Consider the following 17,715-nt stretch of genomic DNA (forward strand, 5'->3'; position numbering starts at 1 on the left):
AAGACCGAAATCTTTCATTGTCCAAAAAACATTGGTTTATTTCTTCTCCAACATCTTAAAAGTTGACTTAACCCTACAAACGAGTACTTACTCTTTTGCAGCTTTTATGTTTCACAGTATACTTCCAAGTATGTATTCTCAGATAATTATAGCCCTTCAGGTGTTTGGCAGAATAAAAAAATGCATTAGACTTTATTTTGCTTCAGGTATGCTTTAGGTGAATGTTACATACCATTTCTGGAATCAGATATCCATTACCCACACTGCATGGATTCTGTTACCTAAGATATTAGCAATTGTAAAAATGGAAAGAACAACATTTTTTAGCATAAATGTGTATATCTATATTTATGGACTGTTGCTAATGGTGTTTTGCATGTATTGCTGTAATTTTTATTTGCAAATGTTCATCTAGAGGAAAACAATTTTTTCATCTTTTCTCTGCAGCTACTGGGTAGCTTGAGAAGATATTGTGGTCCAGACCACGGGCACATTCAAAGGAGAAAGTTTTGCCAGTGACTTAGCATACCCAGAGAGAGTCATATACTTTGGAACAAAATTTACTACTAGACTTTTAGGATTTTTCTTTCAGTGAAAAAAATATTGTTCTGTATTTGGCCTCAAATCATACCACTGATAAGATGAATGCACAGCAGACAGAAAACACTAAGAACCGAAAGTGTTGCAGAAGTGATACGTGTGATTCAGAAAGAAAAGATCCAAGATAAAAGTTCACCATGTTAGACAGATACCTTGGATTCATCATTAACCTGCCAGAGCTGAAAAGACTTTCTGATGCGGAATGCTTTGCTTTTTTCCCCCTGAAGAGCTTTTAGCAGAAAGTAGGTCAGAAAAAAACTGGGTGATAAGAAGTGGAAGGTCCTTGAACTAAAGTGTACAGGCAGCAAACAATGTAAAATGACATTATTTTATATGTAACATATGACAAACTGATACAGAAAATTAATTACTCAGTAAACCCACAATTCCATTTTGAAAGGGGAATTTGTTCATTTCAGAACTCAACAGAAAGTATAAAACAATAAAGCCATCTTAAGACTGAACTCCACTTGTGTTATCTTTGAATTTTTTTAATACGTTGTCTTATGATTAAGACATTTGTTACTGTTTAACACATCATATAATTTATAATAATTCTCTACAGAACAATATAGTTAATTCAGTATCATCAATAACTTTATACAGTGTCGAAGCCATGTCCTCTTTTGCTTACTGTCAAGTACAAAACAGCTTATACAGACTAAAAAAGCTACACAACACAGTTGTAGCATAGGGTCTTTTGTGCCTGAAGTTTACAGTAGTGGCTTTTTGATCTTTCAGGACAAATAAACATGACACTACATAACGAACAATTGTGCAAACTCAGGCTTAGGAGGAAGACTTAACTACCTCCTTTTTCCAGAACTACTTTTCCCTGCTTTACTGCTGCTACTACCAGACTTGCTGGAAGATTTTGAAGAGAAAAGTCTTGTCATGAATTCAGAGACATCTGGCAGCTCATGGTTGGAATTCAGCATGTTCATTGACTGTTCCATCTCCTGCATGCAAAGATTAGGTAACATTAATAGATTGTAACAATTCTGGCTGTTTCTAAGGCATCAGTTGAAAGATTGTGTCAGGAAGATGTCAAATTTTCCCAAATACTGTTTTACTATTTGCAGTCCTCCAGGGTACATATTGCTACATATTTTTACGCAACCACAGCCAAATGCCCAGCTACACACACAAACATAAAACCGCAAAACTAAAAGCACTGGTGTATGGAAGAAGAGAACCATGTCTTAAGCAGTCTTACAGGGCAACCACCTGATTAAAGCAAAACAATTCTAAAATTAAAAAATACCATTACTTATTTTCAGCATTATTTTCCTCAATTTTTAAATTTAAGCTTTTATTTCAATTCTAAGGTCTGTGTTCTCACAGATTTCACATACTTTTGTGTTTTCAAATTAGAATTATTTATGCTAAATCTAACAATTTTTTGAAGCTGTTGGAAGTGATTAGATATTTTTATTGCCATACTTTGTAACATCCAGGTATTAATGTAGAGCAGCCAAGTTTGGTTTGATTAAAGGAAATACGAGACCGTATTTCCAGCTATGCTTAATGTAACTTTAGAGTTTAGCACAGTGGCTCTATGAGATTATTTAGTATGGTTTAAAAAACCACAACCAAACCCTGGAGTACTTTTACGGAATATAACAGCTGAACTGCATATCCACAATGAGATAATGCTTGTAGTAATTGCCAATTTAATGAGGGATTGTCACCTTGCTATTCTAGTTACCATTAAGAATGATACTGTTTCAACCATTTTCAAGGCACAAACGAAGCAAAAGCTGTTATGGTAGCCTTTGTTATACATGCATCTATACTCTATCTGTACTTAATGCCTCTACAAGAACAGTTACTAAGTGACTAACCTATATAAACTAGTACTGTGCTGATTCCATGAAGAAAAAACAAGCTAACTTGAAAAATGTAATACAAGCTCCATACTCTCCACAAACTAAGTGAAGCTGGATATATACTTCAGAATTTAGTACATGGTCATCTAGACAATGCCATTATAATCCAATCTTAAAAACTGCCTTCTCCCATTCTTTAAAGATAATTTAAATTACAAGCAAAATTCCTTCAACTTAAAATTTTTCCTTGCCAAGTCATATCAATCAGATAATAAGAACTAAATCAAAAATACTGATGGGTTATAACCATCAGAATAGCTTGTCTGCAAGCAGTGTCAGATCAGTGAAAAACAAATAAGTGATTTTTAAAAAATTCAGCTTCCAAAGAACACGCCTGTTTGAAGAATATGCTACAGATATCTAGCATATCTCTGTATCCTATTTTTAATCAAAATTAAAGCCAAAAGAGCACTACACAGCTCTGATATGCTTTTTATAGGTATTACTTTAACAACAACAAAGACTCAGACACCTATAAAGTACTACTGAAGACAGTGGTCATTTAGAGGAAAAGGAGTCTAAATTAACCAAACCCTCAAAAAGCAGCCACCCAAGACAGAAAAGGCATACTTTTAAAAATAAGAAAAGATTCAGCAAACACCTTGAATCTCCATTTTGTCCTAGCCTTCTGCCATTCGGCATTTTGCATGATGAAAGGACAATAAATCAGATAATTTAATGATGACATTAAGACTCCATATCATATAGACTATTGTGACATCTGGATTAAACAGTTGTGTAAACTATGTGGTTTAGGTTAATAAATAAGAAACTCCCACATCACACTGTTCTCAACACGCTCAACACTCATTAAATGATGTCTAAAAAGGCTAGATTTAAACATAGTGCAGAAATACACTGAAAACTTACAGAAAAAATAGCCTTTGAGAAATTACATTTATTGCTCTAACTCTGGAAAACACCATTCATACTGTAATACTTTCAAAGCTACATCAAACGATTTAATTCTGTGTTGTGCTGTTTAACAGCAAATTAATGAGTTGGAAATGTTAGAATTCATTGTGAGAACAGCAACACTGTATTAACTGAGTAAATTATGCCCATTAAGACTTCATTAAAAGTCCAGGTTTGTTTTTATTACTTTTCTGTACCTTAAAATCTCATTATCTTTGTTCTCTGTGTCTGCATCAATTGAACGTACTTACCCGTCTCATATCAGGGTCACTGGTGTTGACAACTTTAGGCAAAAGCACAAATATCAGTAATGGAAGAACCATCATCATCACCTACAGAGAAAACAGCAAATATTTCTTCAGTTTATTTGTTGCTCCAGACGCTTTCACACATATTGACATAAAGCTAAAGAGCCAAATTCTAGAACTACTACATTCTGAGTTTGTAACCCAGTAACAGTAATCCACTTGTCAGGAAAGAGACCAGGTAAAGAAGTATTATGTTTTAAACAACAGATTTCGAGGTTGAACCATTAAAGTAAATTCTTGATCTCTTTTTCAACTGATACAATTACAATCTTGCAACATGTTGATCTCTACACTACTAGAACACCACCATGTTGTCAAAGGAATCAGACTGTGACTTATTTTCAGAGGACATACATTAACAAAGTTGGTATATAGGGGAGGAAAGGTCATGGAAAAACTTCCTACCCTGTTTCCCTGAAAATAAGACAGGGCCTTATATTAATTTTTACTACAAAAGACTTTACTTTTTTACATGTACAGCTGCCTGGATACTATTTAAGTTGACTTTTTAAATGAACTGTAACTAGGGCTTATTTTTGGAGCAGGGCTTATATTTCAAGCATCCTGAAAACTCATGCTAGGGCTTATTTTTGGGGTAGGACTTATTTTTGGGGAAACAGGGTTTTTGTAAACAAGTGACAAACAAACAAATCAATTCTCTCACAAGGGAAAAGTGTGCACATCTTTCCTCCATTATTTTATTCTTGGTATTCTGAAGAATAGCTATATTTGGACCATTAGCATACTCTTAACCTTTGCGTGTTGCTTGCACATACCATAGGGTTCATGAGGAAATCTGTCCAGCCCCAAGATTCCCTCTTTATAAAGTATGATGGAGGTCCAGAAGACTTCATCTGAAGTGGGTATGGCAGCCTGACAACTTCGGAGGTTTTGATGTAATTCACGTATCTTGCTCTAATGAGCAAAATGTAAATAATTAAAAATATAAAGACAATATTTCATAAAAAATAAAGACTCAGTGGTAATATTCCAAAAAAAGTTTTAATAATAGACTACGAACAAAACTATCTGCTAGGCAGCATCAGCTAGGCTTCAGTCTTCAGAGCTAACTTCTCTTTGCAGCATACTTTATGGAATCAAATATACTTCACCTTTTTTCCAGGCTAGCTATTAAGCAGGCTGAAAAACCTGATGTGGAAAACAGACCTGCCGATCAGAAATATCAGCACTATTTGCTCAAACGTGATTTCTGCAAAACATTTTTTCATACCTTGGTAAGGAGGAAGAAAAGCTACAATGTTTAAACAGAACATACAGCTTTGAACAGCATAGCATAGCTTAAACTGAGTTTGATCAGGGCAACAATCGTTTATATATGAAGTTAATACTACCTTTTCCCTAAGTGCATTAATTTGCATCTATCAATATCTCAAGACTTTATTACTTTATAAGGTCTTTCCACAGTTCTTCACTAGTATTCTTCACTTGGGCCTAGTATTTAGATAGTTACTTGTTTGTCACTCTTCACCCATTTTTCATGATTTATGAATATTTACCTACCTTGTGCAACTCCAGGATGACTTCTGCCTATTACACGAGAAATGTATTACTTCTGAATTTTTCACCAAATGTTCATCCACAGAATGCCTTTCCCTCCTACCTTATGACTACATATTTTCTTCAAACACTTTGAGATTTCATGTAGATCTTATCTGTTATCCATATACTGTTTCCTCTTTCTAAGAATTCCAGTGTTTTTTTTTAAGGCAGAACTTTCCTTAGAAAAGCGTAGTTGACATTTTCCTCATGTATCACATTTTTTCATTCTCCCAACTCTAATCCCTCATTACAATTTCAAACTGTTTGACTGGTAGACATGTCAAGCCTAATGGTACTTTGCTCTGCAGACACATCCTAACAATTTACTTCATGTCAAATTTGTTACCTCTTGTCCTCAGATACCAAAACAGTGCTAAGTCAGACATTATACCCACTACTGCGTCTTTTTCCCCAAGTTCCTTTCATATTCATTAATTGTTGTCAATGAGATACTGCCTAACAAAGTACAAAAATAAACATTTCATAAAGTCTGGGAAAAAAAAAAAATCTAAGCACAAATTGTGCTATTATTAACATATTGTTTGCACTGTTTTCAGTTTGAGAACTCAATGTCTAACCTCCTCTAAAAACACTGTTGTAGCATATATACTGATTTTTGTACTCCTAAAATGCAATGGCATCTTTTATAAGATACTGTAAAAGACAAACTTGAAGTTAAGATACTACATGCATGCCTGTACAAAGACAAATGAACTACAATCATGTTCATTTAAATGAAAATCACCTTATTAGATACGATAGTAATTTTTCCGTATTACTTACTGAAGAGTTTGCATTTACAGATACACAGTTATAGTTGTTAGGGATAACGAATCTGGACGTAACACACAAAAAAAACTAATGATGTGACGGGAATACTGCAGGCTGGCAACTACTACCATTTGCCAGTAACTGTAAGCAGCATTTTACGGAGTTATAGCAGAAGTATTTTCGAATGAATTAGAACTTAGTTGTGCCAAATCTTGACAGATCATTTCCCAAAAGAGAAAAGAAAAAGGGAAGAAAGAAAAAAAGGTATCGGTAAAAGATAAAGCAATTAACTGATTTATGTCTAGATTTTGTTTCAGGATGGCTGCATAAGAAAATAACAAAAGTAAACAAATGGAAGGACTCTTGTTATCCATTTCCTCTTACTTAAGGCCATAAATACAAAACAACGAAAGAAATCAGATTTTGTATTTTAAGAAATGTGCTCTTAGAAGTGATTTTAAAAGCAGCTGAAACATATGGCCTGAAATGCAACATCAGATCTGCAATACTGTTTACATTACTTCATATACTGTGCTGTCAGGCATACTTAATAGACCAATACAGAGGCAAATCAAGAAAGGCTCACCTCATTTTGCCTTTTGAAGTGATGTCAACTCGCACGGGCTCAAATTTATGAGCAGGGGATATAACTTCCACTACATAAGATCCTGAAGGTACATCATGAACCACAAAACTTCCATCTGTCCTGAAAAAAAAAAGGAAGTTCCACTACATTTCAATATGTTCCAGTACACAAGAGAGGGTGCTTTATTTTTTAAATAAACTGTAATAGTATAATTTTCTATTATAAATCTTAATATAATGACAATGACCAACAGGAAAATTAAAATCGCTCTGCACTCAAAATATCAAACCCCTTAAGGTCATCAACATGTGTCAGAACAGCAGCAGAAATTACCAGTTATGTTAAAGACTTTCTCACACTCTCAAGCTATTGTGTTGCTGGAGGAATAATTTAATACCCTAAGTAAGACCTGAAATCGTTAGATTTCATGTTTTCAAATGATGGAGGATTTGAAATTCACCTTCCTTCCTCCTTCCAAAATACATACAATGAAGTTTACTTTGTTTCAGTACTTCTGCTGGAAGGAAAAGAAAAAAAAGACATCTTACATAGCATGGGTAGATATTAGAGATTACTTGCAACGCACAAAAATTGTGGTTTGTGCCTTTATTGCAAAATAGAGGTTTTTACTTTTAATTGCTCCCTTTAGGACCAGCCCACACTGGAAGGCTCTATCGAAACAATGAGGAAACTAAAAGAGTTCTGAACATACACATAGAAAGGATTTTTAGACAGACGGCTATTATTTTAAAATATGAACATTCAACTTCATTAAAATATTGGTAAAAGGATACATGAATGCTTCAGCACCAGTTGCCATTAAAATAAAGTACAGAAGCTTGTAGTTTTCTTCTTGCATGCTTCCAGAAGTTTCCAGGAAGAAAAACTTAAGTGTTCTCTACCCTTTTAAAATTAACATAAATAATATCTCTCCTAAAAATCAGGATTCAAAGTTAAGACAAAGAGTTGTTCAAAGGGGAAGAAAAGTAATAAAACCTGATACATTAGAAACTTGTATCAGGAAAATGAATAAGTGAGCCCTGTTAAACTCTCAAAAAGACTTTTGTCCTAATGTCCTTCAAACAAGGTCTCTCTCTCAAAGACGCACATCACCCAAGGACCTTGCCACCACAAAGACAGAAGCATAGAAACAACACTGCGTAGCTGGGTTTCACTAGTACTTTATGTGATGATTTGAACCCCTAAGAATCCTTACACTATCTTATATTGCAACTGCCATGTTTCCCTAAGAATTTCCTTATATTTTTTCATTCTTTATAGTATAATTTTGATAAAATTATAGTTTTTTTCTAAAGATTTTTTTATATGACAAAGCAAATTTTCACTTAATATATCCAGATCCAATACTGCCTCTTTAGAAAAAAAAAAAAAAAAGAAAAAAGATAAAAAGTTTCATTTTTGTTATGGTAGGGAAACTAATCAGATTTGTAAAAATGCTTGTACTAGAGAACGACTCCTGAAATACTCAGAAAAGCAACTTTGCTATGTTAAATAATTATTTTCTTCTTTTCTATAGCTGGAATGACATCCATGTAATATGTAATCAAAACCTGCCTGAGAGATAGTGACAAAAGATGGTGACAAATATATCCTCTGATATACCCAATGCATTTAAATCTGTCACCAGAAGTAAAGGATCTTTCTACTGAGCCTGAAATACCAGTTACTTAAGAAAACCATTATTTCTTCTGACACAGTTTTTACTAAAAGTATATTGCCATGCAGTACTGTGCTTATTACAACTGACAAAAATATACCAACACTGAAGCATTTTTGCTAAAATGTACCACGCTTATGGTAGCGCAACTTCTACCAATGTTTATAAAATTGAATAACTTATATAATATTGCTTGGCTTTAAGTTATATCAATACAATTTGATATACCTATAAACAGACATATCAAATTAATGTAACCAATAGAGCTTGAGATCTGGGTTACACTGTCATAAATATGGTGCGCTCTTAGCTAGCACTATTTCCTCATATTTCAGACAAATGCAGTTCCAAGAAAGCATCTGGAAACTTACCAATTCCATATTTATTAAATCAGCTCCTAAATATGTCAGGCCCCCACAACTTGGTTTTACTGGCTTATCAGATACTAAACTGACAAGATTCTGCAAGTTTTGCACACTAAAATCTGTTGTGCTAACCTATTGACAGTTCCCAGAGTCAAACTTAAGTTCAACTTTTACTGAAGAGGAAATAATCAAAAATTACGGGTATTTATGAGATGGTGTATCTTAATTCCACACAAACTTTCTCATTTTTAATACATAATTTAAAAAGCAATGTATTATATCGTATTAAAATAGTAAAGAGGACTTTAGAATTAGTTTCTACACCTGAAACTATGAGATTAGTTCAGCTCTGAATTCTGAGGACATTTTCTGTGTCTCAGTATCTCTAGATCCTCTGCTGATCTGAATATACCCACTACCGTTGTGATTCTTTACAGCTTCCAAACGCACTTGCATGAGCTTGTGTGAAGGAATAAAATCATATCGCTTGAAATGGCTTCCACTGGTACTGTGAAAAAGCTTTCCACAAATACTGTGACAGGTAACTATAGATACCACCATGACTTTCTGCCACAAACAAACATTTCTCCAGAATGAGCAAATTCTTAACTGAACAGAAGGCTTCAAAAAAGAAGTGACAAAATTTATGCCCACAAATGCTGAGACCAAACACTGCACTCCAGAATTTAATTTACACTTGTTCTTTTTTTTTTTTTTTTTTTTTTTTTTTTATTAAAACCTAATGCATTTTTTTTTATCTCTAAAAAGCAAGCAGCCTGGGTCATCAATGCGGTTCCATCTGCAGGAGGCTGAGAACACGCACAGGTTCGCAGCGCAGGCCGGGCCGTTTCTAACGCCTCACAGAGCAAGGAGCGGGTGTCCCGCACAAGCCAGGGCCGGCCGCCAGACGCTCACCCGCGCTGCGCGCTGCTCACGGGGACGAGGCCGCTGCGGCGCGGGAGCCGCTGGCGCGGGAGCCGCTCGCGCTGCCACCGCCGGCCGCCATCTTACGGCCGCGGCAGGGCGGCCCAGCCGCTCAGAGGCGCGGAGGTTGCGCGCACCTCCGAGCGGACACGCCGCAGAGGGCGGCACCGGCTCCAGCCCGCCCAGGGACCATGGCCGCCCCGCCGGGCCCGAGCCCCCCGCCCCGCCCGCCGCTCACTTCAGGAAGCCGACGTGCTCCTCCCCGTCCACAAGCACCCGGGCCCCCGCGATCCAGTCCTGCGGCTTCACCCCGGGCACCACGGCCCGGCCCTCGATCTTAAACCGCTCTCCAAGACCCCCGCCGCCCGGCGGCTCCGCTGTCCCGACAGCCTCCGAGCCGCAGGCGACATGGGGCAGCGGCGCCGCCAGCAGCCAGAGCAGCACCAAGCCCGCGGCTCCCTTCCGCGCCGCCATCTCCTCCCCCGCGCGGCGCAAGGGCCACGGACCTGCCGCGCCTGCGCACCAGGCGGGCGGAAAGAGCGCGGCCGCCGCGCCGTCGGTTGGCGTACGGAGCACTGGCGAATAGGAGCGGGGGAGCTGGGAGCCATGACGGGTAGCGAGGCGGAAGTGCTGCTGCGGGTGAGGCGCGGCAGCGCCCGGGCGCCGGTGCTGGCCGGACAGACGGAGCTTCCCTTGGAGCACGGCAGGGAGAGCGGGACCCGAACGGGTCCGCCCGCCCTGCTGCCCGCGTCCACACGAGAGAGTGCAGGCTGTGGAGAAGCCTCCACCTCGGGCAGAGCACCGGCAAGGCCGCGGGTACCGGCCCCGCCCCGGGGGCCGTACAGGTGCTCCCGGGCTGGCTGTTCGTGGGCGTCATTCGGACCTTGCAGCTGGGGCTCTTGGGCCCCAAAAGCAGCACAGTTGCTAAAAATGTTTCGCGGGGCTCGCTCTGTCTTTGCGGCACGGGAATCTTGCAACCCGGATAACCTGTCCCTGTACACAGCTCTTCAACAATTTGCGTATTTAGAGATGAGAAATAGAGTGGGTGATGAAAGGGCAGGGAGAGGTCCTTTGTTTTTCAGTTTGTGAGTAAGAGCAAAAATATTGCAGTACTGAACATGTGGAAAGACGCTAATGCAAACCTGAAAAACATAAATGTGTAAAAAGTAAATGAATCTTCGGTGGTAACAGATGGATCCGTTTAGAATTAAGATATTTTAGTATGAAGTTAAATCCTAATAGTTACCATGCAGAGAAGAATAAGTGTTTTCTAGGAAAAAGTTACAGAAAAGCTTATACATGAAAAATATTAAGATTAGTTATAAACTCAAGGCTTGAAGTGTCTTAACCGGTGGTTTATAGTGCTGCAGTTTATTTCTGATGACTAACTAGAACTTGTTGACAGTACAATACTATGAAAAGCTGTTACTTACTGGGCAGCTGCAGGGTTACAGGAGAAACCAAGAGGCTGTAATAGCTCCCCTACCCCCATTTTCCCCTGACGCAGAACGTCCTGTTACATCATACGGATTCATTGTCACGTTGTGGCTACAGTTGCTTCCTTTTTACCTCTTGTGTTGGAGTTAATTACTGGCGTGTTGAAAACATTTAATTATTAAGCATGATTACGTTAGAGATTATGAACCTGGTCATCACCTGATACTCAATAAAATATATTGTATTATACAAGGCATGATTTTGAAGGTGTATGTCATCCCATGTCTAGTTTGTAGGCAACCAGGAAGACATGATCGATGAGGTTCTTCTGTCACATAAACTCACAAAAGCAAGAAACTCCAGCAGTTTCAAGTGTGGAAATCTAAGATTGATAGAACTGACGCGTGCTAGAAAGTAGCTTCTCTGAACTGAAAAACTTTCAGCATCACTTTTTTTCAATTTTTGCTAGTGAAGCACGTACTTACCAATAGAATCAGTAAATAGCAGGATTTTTGTTAAAGCCAGAGACACAATGGTGTTACCAATGTAAGACCACAGAAAGACATTGTCTTCACCGTGATGTCTCGAGGTACTAATTTGCATATGCAGTTATTGTAAAAATCCTCCTATTTTCTAAATATCCTCAAGGAACTGTATTAGGGTACTGTTAAGACCACACAGAATGATCGTGCCCTCCACTTCCAAGGACTTCCTCAACCAAAGACTTTATTTTTGTAATCTAGCTAATACAGTTACTTGATTTAAAGTCTTGTGAACCCAAAGAAAATAAAACCTCATTTGTTCTTTCACACTAATCCAAGAAGCTTCTCTCTGTACCATCCTGCTTGCAAACAGACATGTTACTTAAACAGCCTCCTGGCTAGAATCCCATCCTCACGTAGAAACCCTGACTGTGGGAGAAACTTTCATTTCAGAAGCATGTCTTTATTTTTATATATGTAAAGTGTCTAATACCTGTATTGGCATGCAACAATTTTCATGTTACCTAAACAGTCCCTTCCTCTCTCACTGTGCAATTTCGTTACATATTAATAGCTCTACTTCATACAAACAGAGAAATAGGTAACCATATTTTTAAGTGTACACAACTGGGAAAATAATTTGGTTGATTACTGTCTTTTCGATTAAGACCAGCTATAACAGCATCTTATTTGAGTGGATTGCACAATGCTATTTGAGAGTTTTGATAACATGCTGTGCGTGTTTGCCTTCTAGGTAAAAAGAACAAAACTCAAAAGCAGTATGAATGGAATAAAAGAAATAAAAATGTCCAGGTATAAATTTATCAAAATATAACCAAATAAAAGGGATTACTCATTTTCTTAGTACATCATCTGGGAGATGCTACCTGTTTGTTTTTTCTTTTAGTTTTTTGTTGTTGTTGTTTGGTTTTGGGTTTTTGTGGGGGGTGGTGTGTGGGTGTTTCGTGTGTGTGTGTTTTGCTTTGTTTTGCTTGGTTGGTTTTGGTTTTTCATTTTTGTTTGTTTCTGGAAGAAATTTCACTATGAGCAAAGTTGTGTCTGTAGGTTGATGTCAAGTGAATCCCTGATCAGAAACACAGACAGAACTGCCAAGCAACAGTTCAGTTCAGCTGAAACAACCAATTCCATCAACCTCCTGAAAGTGCAATCAAGGATGACCTCCACATTTTATAGCTTTCTCTTCATCGATGGATTCACTCCCTGAGTAACAGCTATGGAGAAACTGGCAAATTTCTGAGAAGTTCTACCCTGCTCACAAACAAATTTCCAGTTTTGTCTGAGTTACTTCAAGCAGCTGTCGTTAATGCTACAGAACTGTCAGGCAGGTGGATGAGAGCTGACAGTCCCTAATGGGTTGAACAAAGGTGAGGTCTAGACTAATTCAATGCCATCACACTGATAACACTGAAATCCTTATCTCCAGATTATTGGCACTTTTGGTGTCATGTACAAACTGAAAAAGCAGTGGAGACGTTAAATCCCTCTGAGCTTTCCAAACACAGCATCAAAATCCATGAGCATTGTAGCTGTTTACAGAGAATCATGTAGTCTGGGATACTGGCAGATACCCTTAAGTAACAATGGAGGGGTTTTTCTCTCCTTGGGGTAAAAGGAGTTTACAAAAATGTAGCAGAATTTATTTTTGTGCTGAATTCTTTTCACAGTCTGAATGCTAGCAAAACTTGCTATATACATTTTTTGCTTCTAGTTTACCATTAGTAAAGCATTTTTGTGAACTTTAATTCACATTTGAACATCTCAGTGCAATTGCTCTGAAAACGTCTCTTTCTATAAAGCTGACAGCACTTTGGCTAGTATTTAAATATTTTGCTCTGAAAATGTAGGTGATGCTGTCATTGATATTAGTTTACTGTAATACAATGGACCGCAAGCAGCAGCAGTGAAGTCCAGTCTGTGCGTGATTCAGGCAGCGCTATTCAGAGACTTTCAGCAGACAAGCAGGGAGCAGCTTCAGCTGTCTGCCTCGAATCTACTGTAGCCTTTGCCACAGCCCCACCATGTAACTGTACAGATAACAAACACCCAGTGTGAGCAATGCTGGTTCACAAATGTCAGTGGAAACAAAGATACAGAGCTGGCTGATAGGAAGAATAAATAAGAATTGGATGTGCATCAGAATATTCATACCTACATGCTTTTTTTTTTTCCAAGCAACTAATTAAAGGTGAGAAGAAATTAAAAAATGCCCATCCAAGTGAGGAGATCTATGAGAACACACAAACTGAAGGTAGATGGAAGAATTCAGCATAAAGGTACCATGAAAGGCCACAACCAATAAGCTCATTGACTGAGCTGTCTCACAAGGAGCTTTACTATGATTAAACAGAGAATTAACAAAAATCGGGCAGCATATTTATTCCAGCACTGATTTTTTTTTTAAATAAATTCATTGTTGTATGGAACTATTATGCCACCTACCGACAATATATAGTACTACACTATAAAAGTTAGTTTAACATAAAACACAGGCAGAACACATCAGGATTACAGCTGGATTCAGCGACAGTCTTTTTATGTCCTGAGTATAAGATGCCCTGAGAGGGTCCTACTTCTGACTCAGGGCAGAAAGGTACGCCGGCCACCACCTTGACTTGCTCCAGAATACCAGCCTGCTTCAAAAATCTTGCCCGTTAGTGCTCTGGATGCTTTCCTACACTCCACCTCTGACAGACTACGTTGTAGCATGGAGGGTGTTGGGCTCTTCTTCCAAGTAGCGAGTGGTAGGAGGAGAGGAGATGGCATCAAATTGTGCCAGGGAGGTTCAGATTGGATATTAGGAAAACTTATCCATGGAAAGGGTTGTCAGGCATTGGAATAGGCTGCCCAGGGAAGTGGCCAAATCACCATCCCTTGAGGAGTTTAAAAGACATACAGATGAGGTTCTTAGGGACATGGTTTAGTGCCAGAGTTAGGATATAGTTGGACTCAATGATCTTGAGGGTCTCTTCTAACCTAGACGATTCTATGTTGGGGCATAAAATTTTCCTAATCCCCTGTAAAGTCAGTTGCTCTCAGAATATTCTCTCCATCTCCAATGCACCTATCCCCACAGCGTGGAGTCAACATGTATAACTGAAGATTTTTCTGCCTCAGAGAGCTGATCTTCACCTACCCCCTCGTTTGCTCTCGCTTCAAATTGACCAGACAAACTTCATTGGTAATTTTTGAGATTCAGATGCCTTCCCCAAGGTTTTGCTGTATGTTGAAGAGCATCCAAAAAAAGCTGAGTCATGAAACAGGTTTCTTGTATTTTGACACTCTGCATTATCAGCTCCCACACGGTACAGCTTTGTGAAGGAACCTCTTCGCTTTTTCCTTAAATATGTTACTAGGCAGACAGGCACTGGAATATCCAGTGCTCTAGAACTCAGGATTGCCCTATTTTTCAACACCAGTCCTACTTGATACTTCTATTTCAGGCTTACCATACCTCCATTTTCCACCTCCAGTCTCAGGATTTTTTTTGTCAGGAATGAATTGTTTCCACCTTTCTGATAATATATGTCCAAAACCATAAAAAGATACTGTTTAGTACACTTTTCACAGGAGATAACAAATGCTGACACTGAGGTTGCCAGATGATTGCCAGTTTTGTCTGGTTGCAGTTGACTGAACTGATCTTTACTGAACTCAAATTTTGTTCTTTGGTGGAAGATAAGTAATTATTAGTTCAAGTGCAGGGGAAAGGAGCGTATTTTTTTTTTTTTCTGTAAAAATTTCCAGACCCCTTCTTGCAAGAATATGGGTATAACATGATAGTAACCTGGAAGCTGGTTTTATAGTACTTTGACTACAGTCCCCATCTGCTCCTGTCCACCATAAAATTTGTCCCTCCGTCTCTGTTAAGCAGCAGTTGTGCATAAATCATGCAAGCAGTGTGTTTAACTACAGCATCCATTAAACCGACTATGTAAGAAGCAATGCCACACAGAGTGGTGCTACGCACGTCCTCAGATTCCGGTGTTGTTGCCTATACAGACACAGCTGTAATCACTCATGTGAGGCTATTAATACAATGACATATCACTGTGACATCTGGTTTCCAAAAATATAAGCGGTTTAAAATCTTTGTTTCTTGGCATGCAGTCTAAATGCTGTGTTGTTTTTCACATCTGGAATCTACTTCCATAATGCCACAAGGTGGCCTCCACATAATATAACATTATCACATTCTTTACAGAATGACATATGAAAGCATTTTTTTTTTCTTTACTGCAGCGTTGCTAATAAATACCACAAAATAACACTCTTGTATATCAAGCTCAAGAAGCAGTTCACATGATGCGTAGAACTGGTTCACATTGGACAGCAGATCAGAGCAGCACAAAGCAGCCGCAAGTGCTTTGGCAGGATGGTCTACCACAGAAAATCCTGTTCAGGAAGCGAGCGACAGGTTCACAGTCAGAGTAGGTCTGCAGGTTGTCCATGCTGCAGAGGGTCTGGGAAATCCTGGGTCCGACATGCACCGGGCTGCGGCAGTTCAGACAGCCTTCGGCATTTCCTTGCGTTATGCTACAGTTGCTTCTGTGCTAAGAGAAACTGAAGAAAAAGCCCAAAGGCAGCACAGAACCTCCTTCTGGCTGGAAGTTCAGGCATTTCTGGCCCATCATGAAAACTGATGATGGTTTTCAGGGGGCTGATTGACAAAAGGCCACTAATGATTGGTTTGCACCGTTTCTAAGCCCACCTTAATTTTTTGGGGGTCTTCATTTTACACAATTTATAGTGAGACTTAGAACTATAACAATGCAATTTTAATTGGAGTAGCATTTTCTAATGATAAACCTTCTCTTTGGTGTATCAAATGTTGTTACAAAAACTATTACAGTGTGTACTGTTAGCAAATCTGGATTAAAATTATATATGAAAGCAGTAAAACTTGTGCACTTGAGTTATTTGACAAAGCAAGAAAAACAAAACTGGGCCTTCAACTCAATCTATTGAAAATAAGAGTGAATGCAGTTGGCTATTTCTTGATCTCGGAAATAAACATTTCTGCCGTGCCTTTTTTGTTTTCTTTCCTGAAGTTTTAGCTATTCCTACTGCTTATCTTCAGCAGTAGCTGTGGAAACTTTTTTTTTTCTTTAAAAACACATTCTGGCTGTTCTGGAGAAGCTGAGAACTGTAACTCTGCTTTGCTTTAAGCTCCTCTGTACATACTTTCTTGTACAAGGCTGGCACTTGGTATATAAAACCTTACACATGCACAGCTGATACCTGAGTTGAGCAGCTGCTGCTTTGAAATTCAACACTTAGAAGAATAACTGCTGGTAGCTTTTTCCTATTGTGTTGTTTCAGTGTATGGGTCCATGATTCTTTCTGTAAGCAATTTCAAGCTGCTATTGAAATAAGCAACTTTTGTTGTTCTACCCTTAAATCTTTGCCTTGTTTATCCGAATGAAATAATTTGGAAGTGTGTTACACCTCTACCACACTGTAAGAAAGCTAAATATGAATCGTGGTTATGTTTAACATGCATTCCTATTTGTGTAGGCTTTTATGCTGAATTGATCAGACTATGCAAGTGAAGACTTGCCTTAATGAGCCCAAGTTAGTACCTCAGAGAACTGCTCAAATGAACCACTGTGGTGAATTGCACACATTATCCATCATTAATCAATGGCAAACAAGCTAATTTTCTATGCGTTGTTACATTGCTATTCAATGTGTTAAACAGCTTCATTAAAGCAATGTGATTTGCAGCTTAGCAATAAGTAGTAGTATTTCCTGTTTGACTCAAACATCAACCCGAGACTAGAGGTAAAGAAGAATCCTGTGGGACAATAGTTCAGCCTGAAGCAGGATTTGCCATTTCTCAGATCAGTGCTGTAGGTTTAAATTAAGTAATTTTAGATTAATAATACAAGCTTTATCATATATATATATTTTTTTATTATTTTTTTTTTTTCCCAATTGCAGCATGAAGCATTGTACTTGCCATATAATTCATGGGTCTGGATGCCCAGGTTTTTTTCCTCAATTTTTTGAGCTATGTAAAAATCGGTCTATTGTGTATTTCTCATATGACAGTTTGTTAAGCTTTTGGAAAAAAACCAAAACAGAACAGTAGCATAAGTGACCCTCAAATGCCTCTTCTCCCCCTCTAGCTACTTGCTTCATTATTTGTAACTGCATTTGACAGCAGGCTCCTGGTGAAA

The 17,715-nt window shown here is 38.4% G+C and overlaps 1 protein-coding gene across 1 annotated transcript; it reads right to left on the reverse strand.

Annotated features, from left to right (window-relative positions):
* Nucleotides 1-1,132: 1,132 nt before the first annotated feature.
* On the reverse strand, nt 1,133-10,115 carry EMC7 (ER membrane protein complex subunit 7). Its single transcript, XM_065064249.1, has 5 exons — nt 9,835-10,115; nt 6,630-6,749; nt 4,489-4,627; nt 3,656-3,736; nt 1,133-1,559 (listed from the first exon to the last, which is right to left on the reverse strand). Exons 1-5 carry the CDS (start codon nt 10,068-10,070, stop codon nt 1,407-1,409), a joined length of 729 nt encoding a protein of 242 aa, XP_064920321.1. The 5' UTR covers nt 10,071-10,115; the 3' UTR covers nt 1,133-1,406.
* Between the last annotated feature and the right edge of the window lie 7,600 nt (nt 10,116-17,715).

The sequence above is a fragment of the Columba livia genome, chromosome 5, assembly GCF_036013475.1.
Source record: "Columba livia isolate bColLiv1 breed racing homer chromosome 5, bColLiv1.pat.W.v2, whole genome shotgun sequence".
In the NCBI taxonomy this organism is placed as follows: Eukaryota; Metazoa; Chordata; class Aves; order Columbiformes; family Columbidae; genus Columba; species Columba livia.